Here is a 17252-nt window from a genome sequence, read left to right on the forward strand (position 1 = left end):
GTAAAATGTTTATGTTCTTGGGAAAAGCCTCCATGGCATGTCCTAAAAACTGACTTCTGTCAATACAAAGGGTAGAAACATTCCCATTCCCCTATCAGTATCACCACTCTGCTGCAGAGTCTAAGACCCAACAGCAGTTTTCTGCTGGGACTGAATTTCATTAAATCTAACATGACCATTTAGTCTGATGGACTGTCAAGGAAAGCTGAACCGAAGATGACAACACAGAATTACTAAGAACACAAAGACTTCCAGGAACAGTGGTAATTATTCACCATTTTCTAACTTTTGCATTTAGGTATTCTTTATTAGATTGAGTGGAAGTTTTTTTTTGTTTGTTTTTGTTTTTTTAAACATTAGTGTTTTTGGTACAAGGTTTAAAACTCGACTCTAATGCCAATCAAGTTTTTTTAGAAGGGTGTGAAAAGACTGAATCTAATCAATAGTGACAGATGATTATTTCTGCTACCATGCTGAATGGAAACATTCATAAGCAAGGACTGATAATGTCAAGTGTGAAAGATAAGAAAAGGAAAATAAACAAAAAAAAAACAAAAAAACTTGGGGTGCTTGGGTGGCTCAGTTGTTAAGCTTCTGCCTTCAGCTTGGGTCATGATCCCAGCATCCTAGGACTGAGCCCTACATGCAGCTCCCTGCTCAGCGGGGAGCCTGCTTCTCCCTCTCCCACTTCTCCTGCTTGTGTTCCTTCTCTTGCTGTGTCTCCCTCTGTCAAATAAATAAATACAATATTCAAAAACCAAAAAAAAAAAAAAAAAAAACAAAAACCCCAAAAAACATTAAATCCCAAGAGGGACAGAGAGTATTCTAAGGCCTGACATGAATAAAGGGATGGAATTTAAGAACCCAAGAATCTCAGGTCTTAATATCCATAACCACAACAAGAAAAAGGGGTAGTGATTTCTAATGACAAATGCCTAGTTCCCACCTGACATGGGACATGGGGTTCTTGAAGCGTAAGAACTGTGGTCAAGGTATCTAGTCTTCTGGGCATGCAGAAAAGTGGGCTATGTGACAGCAAGAAATAACTTCTCCTTCTAGCTCTAACAACGCTCAGAAATGCAAGCTTACCCAGGTGTGCTAAGAATTCATCAGCACTCTCCTACAACTGTGTGTGGCCACGTCGTATGTACTTGTTTGGCTACAAAACAAGAGGTTCAATAACTACTTGTTGTGAGTGGGCGATTTAGCAGTTGGTGATACAACATCTAAGAAGAAATATCTAACTTCTATTTCCTGACAATGGAAAGCTGAAAATTTCTCACTGATTTTTCTAAGTACATACTGACATTTAAGAGGGTGAAGGAAAAGGTGTGATACCAGCTGTCCTCATGTGTAAGTCAATAATAAATTTCCATGACAATCATGTCTCTCTCTCACACACACATACACATACAACTAGACAAGAACTAATCTTCAATAGAACAGTCTCCAGCTCAGGAGTAGGCTCTTGGCCATCACTCTAAAGCACATAGGGCTACCAAAACCTGACTCCAAGTCTTCTAAGTCCTGTAGGTTCACATTTGCACAATTCCTTAGTCATACCACTAGAACAAGTTTTAGGAAAACCCAACAAGTAAGTCATTCACAGAGGATACCACAAGACCAACTTTTCTTTTATAGGCTGGCTGGGCTCTTGACACAAGGATCCAGGATTCTTTCAAATAAAGACACAGAGAAGAGGGTAGGGGTAGAAGCCACCTTGTCTAGGTCTAGGGGAAGTCTGGCCTCCAGGAAGCATACCTACCCCTGCTGCCTTCAGTTTCTCGAAACAGAATCCAGACAGTTAAATGCACCTGAACAAGTTTTCTTAGACTACTAGAAGATAGAAATACCCATTCTGGTCTTCCAGACAAGGCCGTCATCAAAACCATCTCAGTAAAACAAGGAGACTGCTATAGAGGGACTGCCTTTAAGCCCCTCTCATCCTCCCCTAGCCAGTCAAACTTCTGTTTGGGTAAGAATCTAATTTGATTTAGTTATACAGGATATTCTTTGGGTGATTTTTTTTTTCTTTCAACTGGTGGGCTTACCGTATTTTCTGTTTCCAATGTAACTGCTTACTCATTAAGCACAGTGGGTAAATGTGGTGAGGATCTGGATTCAGGATACAAAGTGGGAGATGAGCTAAATCCCATTCTCTAACCCTCTCTCAGAGATCTGTCTTGGGGAATGATGACATTTGCCAATATTCTTAAGTGGCTTTTATCTTCTTTTATTGCTTTTTTTTTTTTTTTTAAAGTAATCTCTACACCTAATGCTGGGCTCGAACTTAAAACCCTGAGATCAAGTCACAAGCTCCACTGACTGAGTCAGTCAGACGTCCCTTAAGTGGTTCTTTTCACATAGTTGGTGATCCCTATGAGTTTGCCATTCTGTAGAACACCAAAGAAGGGTGACTGGCATTCTGAACTCCAAACATCTATTACTTCAGTCTTTAAACAAAAGACTCCACAAACTGGCCATATATATTAATACCATGTTCAAAGAGAAAATCCAACTAGCTTTTCATACATGCCCATTTAAAAAAAGTTTGTCTTTTTATTGCTGATACACAGAGGTATTTAAATTCTTTTCCAGATATAAGCAGTGCATTTTATTCCACTATTCCATTCTGAATAAATCTTTTAAAAAAAGATTATGCCATACAGATTTAACTGTATAGTTTGACCAGTTTTGACAATTTTTTTTTTAAAGATTTTATTTATTTGTCAGAAAGAAAGGAGCGAGAGTGAGCACAGGCAGACAGAGTGGCAGGCAGAGGCAGAGGGGGAAGCAGGCTCCCTGCCAAGCAAGGAGCCCGATATGGGACTCGATCCCAGGACGCTGGGATCATAACCTGAGCTGAAGGCAGCTGCTTAACCAACTGAGCCACCCAGGCGTCCCAGTTTTGACAATTTATAACCCATGTAACCCACACCCCATCAAGAGTATTTTCTATCATTTGAGAAAGTTCCCTCATGTCCCTTCCCAGTTAATCACCAACTAAACAACCACTGGTCCTTTAATCTGATTTCTACCATCATGGATTGGTTTTGCCTAATTTAGAGTATTATATAAATGGAATCATACAGTATAGACTAGTGTGTCTGGGTTTCTCAACATAGTTTTTAGATTCATCCATGTTGGGGTTCCTGGGTGGCTCAGTTAGTTGGGTGTCCGACTCTTGATTTAGGTTCAGGTCATGATCTCACTGTTGTGAGACTTAGCCCTATGTCGGGCTCCACACTCAGTGCAGTCTGCTTGAGATTCTTGCTCTCCCTCACCCACTGCCCCTCCCCCAGCACTCTCTCTGAAATAAAATCTTAAAAAAAAAAAAAAAAAAAAGTCACCCATTTTGCTGCATTTATCAATATTCAATGCTTTCAACTGCTGGTATATACAGTGTAATCTGTAACTGACCCTAATGTCTCTGACAAGACCATGTGTTTTTTCTGTTGATGGATCCCTATAATGTTCCAGTTTGAGACCTGCACAAATACAGTACCGCTATAAGCATTCTTGTACATGTCTTTTTGTGGGCCTAAATTTTCAATTTGATTTGGGGCAAAAATACCTAGAACTGGAATTAGTATCTCACTGTGGTTTAATTCTGCATTCCACTGATAATTAATGATATTGAGAACTCCTTCACGTGCTTAATTTATTGGCCATTCCTCTATTTTGTAAATATCTATTCAAATCTCTCGCTTTTTTATGGGGGATGTTTGTCTTTTATTATTGAGTTACAGAATTCTTTGTGTATTCTGGATACAAATTTTCTGTCAAATACACATGCTGCTAATATTCTATCCCAGTCTGTGTTTAACAGTGTCCTCTGTTAAACCTAAGTTTTTTAATTTTAATGAAGTCCACTCTGTCAAATTTTTTTTTATCATAAGTGTTTATTTTGTGTCCTAGGAAATCTACACCAAGGTCTTATAATGTTCTACCCATGATATAATCTAGAAGTTTTAGTGTTTTACTGTTTATACTTTAGAATTTTACAAAAGGAGTCAGTTAGGATTTTTTTTAATATGCATATCTCTTATTTTCTCTAATAAAACACCAAAATCAAGAGCTTCCTAAGCATATAAAGCTTTATAAGTACATTTTCCTTCAGTCTAGCCCTTCAACACCCCGATGGTTAATAAAAAGTTGTAGGTATATACATCTCGGAAACCTCATAGAATTATAAGCTCTAAAGAGAGAAAAGGCAGAAATGGGTCTTTTGCCCTAAGAATATTTTAATAGGATTGAATGCAGTATAACATCAACAACTGATTCTGAAGTTTGTTGTTCTTCATTTGAAAAAAAAAAAGAAAGAAAGAAAAATTTTGTTTGTAAATTTAAGACTGGTTGAAGAACCTCACTTTTACTAAGGGTTACTTTACAGGTTATGAGACTAGGTAATGTTTCCAACCTTGGCAGTGGGTTGGAGTTAGCACTGAGTACCTTAAACAAGCAGTCCTTTTGTAACCTCTAGATCTACGGTTTATCTGGAATCAGCTTTGCTGAAACTACTGGTTTCAAGAGGCTGGCTCTGCCATTTTCCTGCAATTTCAGATTCTGTGGGTACCAGCACAGAGTGGAAAAGGAAGGGAATGGAAATACCTGCAAGATATCTGAACAAAGCAGAACAAATCAGGATGAGCACAGAAAAATGTGAATGAGCTCAGGATAGTCTTCATCTGGAGCACGCGTTCCTATGGCTCTCAAAGGTCCTGATCCTTTCAATCATCTGTGAGGCTATTTGTACTATAACCCCGGCTCCAACTCCCAAGTAGACCAATCCAAGTTGCCAGAAAGGGGGATATTAAAAGGACACACTTCAGCTGAGCTTTTTTTCTTTTTAAAGATTTATTTTATTTATTTGACAGAGATCACAAGCAGGCAGAGAGAGGAGGAGGAAGCAGGCTCCCAGCTGAGCAGAGAGCCCGATGCAGGGCTTGATCCCAGGACCCCAAGATCATGACCTGAGCTGAAGGCAGAGGCTTTAACCCACTTAGCCACCCAAGCGCCCCCCCCCTTTTAAACCCTTGACTACCCAATTTTTTTTAAGTTGTCAAAAATCTCTAAGTCACATCATGCTTGAGTTAAATTTCTTAATGGAGGAGAGATGGGGTACAATGGTATAATAATATCACATGGGGGGAAGTGAGTAAGTAAAATATAGACTGAAAAGCAAGCAAAAGAGTCTTAGAACAGGAGAAGTCTCTGGAGGCTGAGCGGAAAGGTACAGAATAAAGCCTCATGATAGTCGTCTCCCATGTTTTGGACCTAAAGTTCACCAGGAAGTAAAGCCACCAATTACTACCCATTACTCTCTATAACAAATACTTATCTTTGTAGACTTTTGGGTCAGATCAGGCAAGTGAAATCATGCTTTAATCCTTAAGTTGTTCCAAACATATAGCAATGAAAGTGCTCCAAGCAAGATGGGGAGAGCTAAAGTAAGGGCACTTGTGTCAGCTTGGGCTGAGCTGAGCTAGAAGACTCCTAGGAGAAGGAGCGGAGAAGTGGAGAGCAAAGAGCAAAACGGAATGATACATGGACAAAAACTACCTCCCAGTCGAAAGTTTACAGGTTAAAATACATTCGTTATCTCACTCATAGCCTAAATATCTATACATATATATCCACATTGAGATACAGAATAATAAAAATAAACTTTTTTTTTAAAGATTTTATTTATGGATTTGACAGAGAGATCACAAGTAGGTAGAGAGGCAGGCAGAGAGAAAGGGAAGCAGGCTCCCTGCTGAGCAGAGGATCATGACCTGAGCTAAAGGCAGAGGTTTAACCCACTGAGTCACCCAGGTGCCCAAAGATACACTCTTTATTGGAGAAAAGATACATTATGAGGATGAAAATGAATTTTTCAGCGAAACAAAGGGAATTTGCCACCTACAGATTCTCACTAAACAGTGAACAGTGTATTGAACAGTGTATTTCAGTAAGAAAAGCAAACCTAGAGGGAAGGTATTAATATAGAAATTAACCAAATATCTCATTCTGACAACTGCTAAATGGAGAGAGGATTAGGGTTTTAAGGATGACTGTGGATTTAAAATAAAAAGTAATACTTCCAACAAAAGAAGTATGAGATAGAGACACCTGGGTGGCTCAGTTGGTTGAGCATCCAATTCTTAATTTCAGCTCAGGTCATTAACGTCAGATTCCTGAGACTAAGTCCTATGTCAGGCTCTTTGCTCAGTGAGGAGACTCCTTGAGATTTTTCTCTCTCCCTCTTCCTCTGCCCTTCTTCCCACCTATATCTCTCCCTCCCTTAAAAAAAAAAAGTATGAGGTATAAGTACTAGAAATGATTTATAGGTAATTTACTTGTCTATGTGGCAAATCCAAAAGACAGGGACACTTCTAGAATAAGAGTTCAGCAATGTTGTCAGATACAAAATATTAAGAAAATCAACAGCATTACCACTCTAATAGTAACAGAAATGTAGTAGAAAAAAAGTCACATTCAATATAAACATAAAAACAATTAAGGGTTCTAAGAAAAAAAGGTTTTAAGAATATGTAAAAGTGGGGTGCCTGGGTGACTCAGTGGGTTAAAGCCTCTGCCTTCGGCTCAGGTCATGATCCCAGGGTCCTGGGATTGAGCCCCACATAGGGCTCTCTGCTCAGAAGGGAGCCTGCCTCCCTCTCTCTCTCTGCCTGCCTCTTCCTACTTGTGATCTCTGTCAAATAAATAAATAAAATCTTAAAAAAAAAAAAAAAGAATAATGTAAAACTATGGAGAAAATTATAAAGCAATCCTAGACGGTGTACTCTTAAGACATGAATTAATGGAGAAGTATAACACGTTCACAGAGTGGAAGACTCAATGTTGTCAAAACTTCCCCATTAACCCCATAAGTTCAATACAATAAAAATCTCAGTAGTCTTCATTAGAACGTGACAAATTTATCACAAAATGAATGCAAAACAGCAGAGAGCCAAGAACAGCCAAGACAATTCTGAAGAGTAAGATGAAGGAAACCTGTCCTAGTTGGTAAAGCTAGAGCAGTTAGGAGAGCATGCCACTGATGAAGAAATAAACAGGACAGAGAGCCCCACAAACAGACCGACATATACGTAGAAATTTGATATATAAATAAGGAGGGTAATGTAACTAAATAGTTCGGATATTCATTTGAAAAAAATATATTATACACCTCATACTATACACAAAAATATATTCTAGTTGATCAAATATCCAAATGCAAAAAGCAGAACTTTGGCAAAGATATGGAAGACAGAAACGTGTGCACCATTGGGGGAATGGTGGTGGTGTAAACTGACTGGGCACTTTAGAGAACAATTTAAAAATATCTGATGAAGGGGCGCCTGGGTGGCTCAGTGGGTTAAAGCCTCTGCCTTCGGCTCAGGGTCCTGGGATCAAGCCCTGCATTGGGTTCTGCTCAGTGGGGAGTTTGCTTCCCCTCCCCCACTCCCCTGCCTCTCTGCCTGCTTGTGATCTGTCAAATAAATAAATAAAATCTTAAAAAAAAAAAAATCTAACGAAGAATTAAGGCAAATTTTCATTCATATATACAAGGAAGATATATTTATTCCAGCACCTGTTTATAATAAAATATTATATACAACCCTAAATTTATTTTTTTTTAAGATTTTATTTATTTGACAGAGAAACAGTGAGAGAGGGAATACAAGCAGAGAGAGTGCAAGAGGGAGAAGGAGGCTTCCCGTGGAGCAGGGAACCCAAATGTGGGACTTTATTCCAGGACCCTGGGATCATGACTTGAGCTGAAGACAGAGGTTTAACGACTAAGCCACCCAGGCACCCCCCAACCCTAAATGTCTCTTGAAGAGTTATTTTTTATAAAACACCCAACCCTAAATGTCTCTTGAAGAGTTATTTTTTATAAAACAGAACATCATCTAGCAAATAAAATGGATAAATTGGAAGTGTATGTCAAGGTAAAAATGCTAAAACCAAAGCCAAGGGAAATAAGTAAGTTACAGAACGATCTCAATAACATACCTAATTTAAAATTATACCTTGTAAAAACAATGGTACGTATTGTTTACCCACAGAGAAATATATTGTAAAAACACAAAATATATACACAAGGAAAACATTAAGTTGCTTATAGTAACCTCCAGAGAAGGAGGTAAACAGTACGTAGGGGACTTCAGCTCTGTTTATCAGAATGTTCTTACAAAACGAAGTAATTGAACAAATAGGACATTATGTTAAAGTTTGACACAGCCAGATGGTTGGCATGGGCTTTCACCGTACTGTTATCTATTCTTGTATATCTGAAATATTTCATAAAAAATAAAACCCCTAATGCTTGCAAGCTCCCTATTTTTATCGAGAGAATGCTTCTCCTGATGGCAGTGCATTTAAAGACTATTCAAAGCACTGTCAAATCCCGACCTCTAAAGTTCTTACTGCTCTGTTGAGTGGGAAATAGCCAACAACTACTGGTAAAAGCTGAAGAAATCACATCTCTTTTTCTCTTACCAGGAAGTATGACTTCCCAAGCCTTGAACCATCTTTACTGACTCTTAGATCCAAACTGAACTGAACAGGTTCTCTGTCTTGGGTATAAAATTCTAGGCAGAGCCTACATGTGGATGACTTCTAGACTCACTATCATAACCATCATTCAGAAACCTGCACAAATCCCTACAGTATATGGTGGTGATCTGGATATTGTCAGGAAGGAATAAACTGGTGGCTCTCAGCCCTGGAGGTCCTCCAACTAGTCTATCAACAACAAAGATGTCAACCCTTGGAGGCTGTCCTACAATCAGGCTGAATCCCAGGTTTACAAGGATGCAGTATACATGTATTTGGAATCTGTTCACCTCTCTCCACAGACACTGGCATCATCCTGTCCAAGCCATCACCATTCACTGCCTGGAGGATGACAGCAGCATCCTATTGGTACCCCTACTTCTGGTAGGTGTCCAATCCAATCTCCACAGAGTTTTAACACTCAGAATGATCAGTTATGTCACAGGTTTCTAAAACACAAACCTGGTATTGTTCCCCTTATTAGAACCCAGTACCTGCCTACTGGATTTAGGATAATATAAACAATTTTAAGGAAAAGTATGAAGATCTGGCCTGCATCCTCCTCTAAACCTCTTCCTCATGTCCCTTTCTTGCTCACTGTACCTCAACTAGGCTGCCCTTCTTTCAGTCCAAGACCACCAAACTCATTCTCACCTCAGGGATTTCAAAAGGCTATTTTCTTTGGAACACCCATTCTCCTCTCCTTTCCACGGATAAATCCTATTCGTCTTGTAAATCTTTTTTTTTTTTTTTTAATATTTTTATTTATTTGACAGAGATCACAAGTAGAGAGGCAGGCAGAGAGAGAGGAGGAAGCAGGCTCCCCATGGAGCAGGGAGCCCGATGTGGGGCTCGATCCCAGGACCATGGGATCATGACCCGAGCTGAAGGCAGAGGCTTTAACCCACTGTGCCACCCAGGCGCCCCTTGTAAGTCTTATCTTAAATATTTTTCCTCAGAAAGGCCTTCCTTGAACCCAAGGCCAAATCAGATGCCCCCGTACACTCTCAGATGGTACCCTGCACTTTTCCTTTGCATCATTTACAAGAGTCTATGTTTACTGGTATGAATGCATATGAAGCCTGTGAATTCTGCTTAAGTGGGGTTATGTTTAAGACACTCCTCTGTTAAAGCCCTTCAACAGTTCGCCACCAGATGCAGAATATGGGCCAGTCTCTTTAGCAAGACACTTAAGGCTGGCCACAATTTGGCAATAGGGTATCACACGAAGGCATAAGGAGGCTAAAGATCTAAGTCAGAGTTACCAACTACTGGATTGTGGGCAAGTTTTCTTGCTTCCCAGAGACCGAATTTTTCTATAAAACAGTGGCAATAGTACATTTGATATGGTTGCTAAGATAATCTAATGTCAACTTATGTGAAAACACTTAAAAGTAATCTAATAATATCCATTACTTTCGGGTTTTTTTTTTGTATGTAGAATACACGTAAAAGTTACCATTTATAGCACATTCACAATGCTGTGAAAACATCACCACTTGTTACTTCTTTTTGTTACTTTTTTTTTACACTTCTTCCTCTCTGTCCATAATGATTTGGAATACCTCTCTTTTTAAGACCTAACTGTAATCTAATTCCCTTCACAAATTTATTCCTGGTCTGCAAGTGCTGGGAATAATTGTTGTTATTTACCTAAAGATACTTAATGCTTACCTTTCTTCTAATACACTTGAATTCTTACCCAATTTGCCCATTAGCCTAGGAGTTCTTTGAGAGCTAACACCATTGTCCATTACCTTCGTTTATTTCTCAAGAATAGAACATTTCTTTAGGTGATTTCTGCTTGTGAAGGTTTTCTTTCTGATTCTATACTTACTCTAAACCAGAAAAAGTGACATTTCTGAATGAATGGCAGAAAATGAAGAGATGGTCTTTTTCATAAAGGAACAAAGAACTCTAGGAGTGTTGTAGTGTCAACAAGACAGCCTTTTGAGGTACGGCTTTCATGTCTTAAGAGATGTTTAATGACCTATAAACCATGATTAAGCAAGTCTTTAAGTCCCAGTCCCCTGCATGTTAACAGTCATAGTCTACAGAGAACTAGTTTGTTGGCTGTTGTCTTTAGAACTCATTTCTCTTTTAGGTTGCTATGGACATTTCCATAGTACATCAGAGGTAAGAAGTTCATGGGACTCTCCCAAGCAGGATATGCCTAGCAGGCTAATAAGAACTTGACTGCCCTTGCAAGACAGCCTTCCCCTTTCAATAATACTATTAACAAATAACAACACATGGGTATATAATAGTTTACAATGTGCTTTCACATACATGATCCCATTTAGTCCTAGTAGAACGTACCCAGATAAAACCCTAGGAAGCCAGAAAGACTGTAGATTTTACAACTTCTTTCTGGATTCAGAGCAATCACGTTCCCTTCCTCAGAGCCAAGAAAGGCGAGGAAGAAAGCCACAGAAGCCAATTTACATTTACTGCATTCTTTAAAAAAAAAAAAAAAAAAAGATTTTATTTCAGAGGGAGAGGGTCCCAGGCAGATTCCATGCAGAACTGGACACAGGGCTCCACCCCAGGACCCCGAGAACACAAACCAAGCCGAAATCAAGAGCTGGACACTCAACTGTGCCACCCAGATGCCCCACATTTATTGTACTCTTTACTACATTTCAACCACCAGCCAATAAGCAACATGAAGGCAGGGACTGCATCTGTTTTGTTCACCGACACAATTCCTAACATCATGCATTCACTGTGCAAGGTACATACTGGAATCTCAGTAAATATTTGTGAATTAATAAATGAATCAGATTATAAGTTGATGCAGAAAATGGTTATTTCTTAGGATGGTAACCAGATAATGCTAAGCACAAAGACACTTGCCTTATTTTGTGGAGAGTTTGCAATTTGTCACAGTGATTCTGGAGACCAAGAACACTACATTTCAACAAAAAAAGATCAGCCCCACTAACTGGTGTAGCTCCTAGCTACCCCTTACCTTGATTCGTGAACTGGGGTTTAACATGATATATTTAATGGAACCTTGGATGTTCTCTGTCCAGGAGACCAGCCAAGTAACCTTGTTATCATGTCGGACCTCTTTCCATTTATGTCCTGTAGGAGGAGAAGGAACCTTGGCATCTCTGTGAAAATAACAAAGTGGGAGGGACGTGAAATGAGAAGAAGCCAGGGACAGTCTGACCTTTCGTAACCTAAAGTGGACAATTCTGCTGAGCATCTACTTCCATGTTTCCTCCACATCACCAGTCAGTAACTGCGAAGTACTTGGAGATCTGTACATGGAGATACCATGTTGTTCCCAACAGTTCTGTGCAGCCTGAAAAGAATCCCAGCAAAGTACTCCCAAGAACAAAGGACCCCCTCACCTGATTTCTGGCCCAAACAATGAACTGCACTCACTTGCTACAGTTGATGATGATATCTTCTGGCATGATCCGTCTCTTCAGCATGCCCATCTTGGGGTGGTTGCCACGGCCACGGAAAAGCCCAGGAGGTTCTATCTTGAAGTTGGCAATCCTCTCTCTGTGGTTATCCATAATACAGAAGCCATATTCTTTCAGTAATTTTTCATTCTCCTCTTTGATTTTCTGGAACACAGCAAGGAAGTAATCAAAATGGGCTCAAATTGCTGTTCCTTATTCTTATTTTATCTCTTATTTGAGAATAGTTTGAGGTAGAGAAAGTCTAAAAATCACTAACAAATAAATGCAAATATGGCTGCCTGGCTGGCTCAGTAGGAAGAGCATATATGACTCTTCATCCCAGGGTCATGAGTTTGAGCCCCATACTGGGTGCAGAGATTAAACAAAATATTTTTTTTTTTAAAGGTTTTTTTTTTTTTTTAAAAGATTCTATTTATTTACCTGACAGACAGAGATTACAGGTAGGCAGAGAGAGAGGAGGAAGCAGGCTCCCCGCCGAGCAGAGAGTCCGATGCGGGGCTCGATCCCAGGACCCTGGGATCATGATCCGAGCCGAAGGCAGAGGCTTTAACCCACTGAGCCACCCAGGCACCCCAACAAAATATATTTTTTTTAATTTTTAAAAAGTGGTATGAATGCAAATAAGGATAATACAGTTTTCAAACTTTTAAGTACAGTAAAATTCCCAAAAATATCTACCTTTGAGGACTGATTCCAACTACAGATTCAAAAGAGATTTCTTTTTAAAAAAATTTTTTTAAGATTTTATTTATTTAACAAAGAAAGACACAGTGAGAGAGGGAACACAAGCAGCGGGAGAGGGAGAGGGAGAAGCAGGCTCCCCACCGGGCAGGGACCCCGACGCTGGGTTCAATTCCAGGACCCTGGGATCATGACCTGAGCAGAAGACAGATGCCTAACGACTGAGCTACCCAGGCGTCCCTAAAACTAATTTTCTTATTTTAAAGGATTTATGTGTGAGAACATGTTACTTAGGTATTTTTAAATATAACTTTAAAAGCTAACATCATTTTGTTGAGCAGTGTCAAAATGGTAGATCAGGAAGAGTCTATGATGGAAAGGCCTCACAAAGAACATCTCCATGTTTTCTAACATGTTCCAGACACATTTAGTTGAACAGCATTTCAGGTTTTTCAGGCTCACACATACCTGTCACAGATTATTTCTCCTAGGTATATGGGGACATACATTGCATACTTTATGATCCTTGCTCCAAAAAAGGAGTGTGAGAGTGGAACATGGAGCCTCCGAGCCCTCTGCTGACTCTATCTTCATATTATACTTAGAAATTCAACTTACTAAGTCCTGCTGCCTTGTAGGTGGGAACAGATTCAGAACTTGTTGGCAGCAGGTGTCCTTGGCCAGGGCTCTGACAAGGTGATACTTGTGAAACCTCCCTATCTTTGGATCACTATTTGCAAGAACAAAGCTCCAAAGCAGTTTTAAGTTTTAAAACACCCCTGAAGTAAAGAATAAACCAAGTTTCACTAATCTGGAATATCGAGAAGACTAAACTGAGCTGAAAAGTCTGAAGTAATTATCATTCTTACAATAATTCATAGTTTTTAAACTGAAGGTCAAATAGGCACTATCAAACAATGAATTAGATAATAAATACAAATGCCTATGGACACCTGGGCGGCTCAGTGGGTTAAAGCCTCTGCCTTCGACTCAGGTCATGATCTCAGGGTCCTGGGATCGAGCCCCACATCAGGCTCTCTGCTTGGCAGGGAGCCTGCTTCCCTCTCTGTCTCTGCCTGCTTGTGATCTCTCCTCTCTGTCAAATAAATAAATAAAATCTTTACAAAAAATTACAAATGCCTACATTGTATAAATGTGCAAGTCCTTTAAAATACTGAAACCATAAAGTTTTGAAATTCCTTAAAATCTGTAACTTCTGGACCTCCAGCTTGGGAAGAAACGGCAGACAAGACAAAGGAACTCTAGCCTGATTTCTCTAGATCAAGGGTTGGCAAACCTTCTGTCAACAGAAAAAGAAAACCTTTCTCAACAGAAAAATTTGAAGGCTATATAGTCTCTTTTTGAAACTACTCAACCCTGCCACTGTCACAGGAAAGCAGCCACAGATTATATGTAAACAAGTAGATGCGGTCGTGTTCCAATAAAACTTTTTAATAAAAATAGGCAGCCTACACAGTTTGCCTACAGGTACTCTAGAAAAAAAATGGTAACCCACCAGATACTGGAAAGATCCTTCTGGGATGGAGATGGATGTGCATGGCTAGATTCCAGGGTAAAAGAGAACGAACAGGAACGTACACAGGCAGTATTACTGTAGCTGTCTTAAAACCCTAAAATTCAGGTCTGCCCATCCTTAAATACAGTATTACTGGAGTTAACTGAGTGGATTTTAGGTCACAAAAGCACCAGGTTCTTACATTGAGCCATTAAATAAAGTGCCTATTATTCACAATCTTCAGTCTATGTAAAACCCTTAAGAAAACTTAAACATTAGGCCAAGCGTCCTAAAGCTTAGTACAGAGCCATCTGAAATTACTAAAGTCATATCTGTATTTTAAGAACCAAGAAGAAAATTAGATGAACATTATTCCAAAGTTCTCCAGAGGTTTAAGAAATTCCGTAGTACCAGTTTCTCTTCCTTGCTCATCTGTTTCCGAGCTTCTGACTGGGCTTTGAAATACTGGCTCATCTGGGTAAAATCACATTTGCTTAGGTTGGTGATAATATTCTTCTCTTCATTAGTCATTTCCTAGTCCAAAAAAAAAGTGGGGGAGACAGAAGCAGAAGGTAAATACACCATTTACCCCCTAGGTTTCTTTGTGATTACAGCAAAGCACCACTTTTTTCAGCTGAAGGTGTCTAGAGAGGTAGTCTAATTTCATGAGTTTTGAAAAAAAGAAACATAACCTTATTACTTTGTTCTATTCTATTAAACAGAAAGATGCTGTAGGTGATTTTTTCCTTGAAGAAGGTTACAGAACTCTTACGTAATTTCTTGGGCTCCTTATACCCTGCTATGTCTGCAAGCATATGTATCCCAGTTGGAGAAACATGAATAGATATCATTTGCTTTAGTAATGAGAGAACTATCTCCATACTCATTCTCTCTTAGAAACATTATCCCTGCTCTACTCACTTATTAAATGTTATTTCCAGAGCTATTCAGAATGTAAGCTTCAGCTCAGCCTCTGTCCACATAATCCAAATTGAGAATGAGATTGTTTAAAATCACCTAGACAGATGCAAGAAATGTGATATCAAGAGCAGAAAGTACCAAAAGGAAGTAAGAAAGAATCAAAAGGGAATGGAACATCACATTAACATCTTTCTTTGCAACAGCAGACAGAGGACAGGCACTCCTGCAGAGATAAACTTTCTCCTGAGGTTTTTTTGTTTGGCCTACTAAACTCCCTCCTACAGCCATATGAGTATGAGAGGAAAGAAATATTAAGTATTCTTATTGGATAGAAACCCTATATAATGAATGAATAGGGAAAAAAGAAAATATTAAAATATAATAAAATTCATAAAGCTCAAATTTTATACCACACAATTTTCTGTAAAGTTACAGTTTATGTAGTACTTGATTAATATTTCTACAAGGTGCTAGGATATTAATACATGGGCTACAATACCTTTCTCCAGTCTTTAAAGAAATTTTTCCTAAATATTTCCTTAGTAGTATATTCATGGTCGAGCATTTTTGCAAAGAAGGTAGCCACTTCTTCTGCTTTGGGGCTCAGCTTCATGACTTTACCTAGAGGAAAAAGCGGTTGAAAAATTGAGGTGTATAATTCATGTTTTGTGTATAAATACTGAACTCTGAAGAAGTCTTCTAACTGATGGTTTACCTTCCCAAGGTATACAAAGGTCTGGTGACACATGGTAACAACAACAATGACAATACACTGATTTAGATCTAGTTGTAAATTCTCCTTCTCTTTAGCAGATATTTACCTGGGTCATTCTCTGGAGACTATGCCAGTAAACTGTTCCCAGGTGCCTGCTCAGGACAGGGATGAGCTGGGGGAGGCCCAGCCACTCTTCCTTTTCCTTTCAGCAAGCAGGGTCCTTTACACCTCTTCAATGGTTTTTAAAAATCAAATCCTCAGAGGGACTCCTGCCACTGCTAAGCTAAGCAGCCTCTGTTCAAGAAGGGGAGGGATAGGGCAGGGAGTGGAAGAAAGGAATTGTGGGGAAAAGAAATAGGCATCTTTCTTCTTTAAAGTTAGGTGGGTGGAATATTAATAAAATAATATAGATCCATAGCAGGCAAGCCCAGATATCCCACATAAGAAAATCTAAGTAAGACCTTCCTCTAAAACCTCTGTACTCAAAGTGTGGTTCACAGACCAGCAGCACTGGCATCACGTGGGAGTTCTGTTAGAAATGCAAGTCTCTGGGGCACCTGAATACTGCACGTGACTCTCAGTTTCAGCTCAGGTCGTGATCTCTGGGTCATGAGAACAAGTCCTGCCTTCGGCTCCATGCTCAGCAGGAAGTCTGCTTAAGACTTGCCACTGCCCCTCCCCACCATGCTCTCAGTCTCTCAAATAAATGAACGAACAAATAAATCTTAAAAAAGGAAAGAAAGAAAGAAAGAAAGAAAGAAAGAAAAATGCAGACTCTCAGGCCCCACCCCAGATCTACAGATTCAGCAAGTGCATTTTAAGAGACCTCCAGGTGGCCCGGGTGCATAGTAGAGTTTGAGATGATTGCTCTGGAACACAGGCACTATGAGGTTGCCTCTTTCAGGGAAGTAAGACTTATTCAGAGCATGAGGGATGACTGGGGTTCTTAGTAGTGTGGACGTGTAAATAAAAGCTGTTCTAAAGGAATCCTGATGTTACACAATAAAAACTGCTAACTTGTAAAATAAATCTGAAGGAGGCCTAGGGGTTTTGTGTATACCTAACAAGTAATAAAGCAATAAAGGAAAGTACTTGGGGAGTTTAATGTACTTTTCAAATACAGTATTTTTAACAAGTACTCTTAGGGCCTATTTCCATTTTTTTTTTCTTTGACTCTCCAATTTTGCAACACTATACGGAACTAATCCATGGCACAATAGTTTGTTCCTAAAATGAGGTTAAACACCATTCCACTGCCTATTATATAGGTACTAATGATTCACAAGGATTTTCACTTTCATTATAGAAAACTAACACTTAACCAGAAATCCACTCATTTCCAAACTCAGAAGACACCTCATTTTATGATGGTTGGGAAGGTATCATCTGTAATTGCAGGGATGAAAGGAACTGTGGCACAAAATTGAAATTGTCA

The 17252-nt window shown here is 39.3% G+C and overlaps 1 protein-coding gene across 1 annotated transcript in view; it reads right to left on the reverse strand.

The window, feature by feature from the left end:
- TOP1 (DNA topoisomerase I) overlaps window positions 1-17252 on the reverse strand; it is a 97571-nt gene that overhangs the window by 11032 nt on the left and 69287 nt on the right. Inside the window, exons 10-13 of the mRNA XM_059133157.1 lie at window positions 15602-15723; window positions 14593-14715; window positions 11941-12128; window positions 11519-11663 (exon numbers count right to left, since the gene is read on the reverse strand). Coding sequence (XP_058989140.1) covers window positions 11519-11663; window positions 11941-12128; window positions 14593-14715; window positions 15602-15723 — 578 coding nt within the window. The remainder of the gene's footprint in view (window positions 1-11518; window positions 11664-11940; window positions 12129-14592; window positions 14716-15601; window positions 15724-17252) is intronic.

This window comes from Mustela lutreola, chromosome 9 (assembly GCF_030435805.1).
Source record: "Mustela lutreola isolate mMusLut2 chromosome 9, mMusLut2.pri, whole genome shotgun sequence".
Taxonomy (NCBI): domain Eukaryota; kingdom Metazoa; phylum Chordata; class Mammalia; order Carnivora; family Mustelidae; genus Mustela; species Mustela lutreola.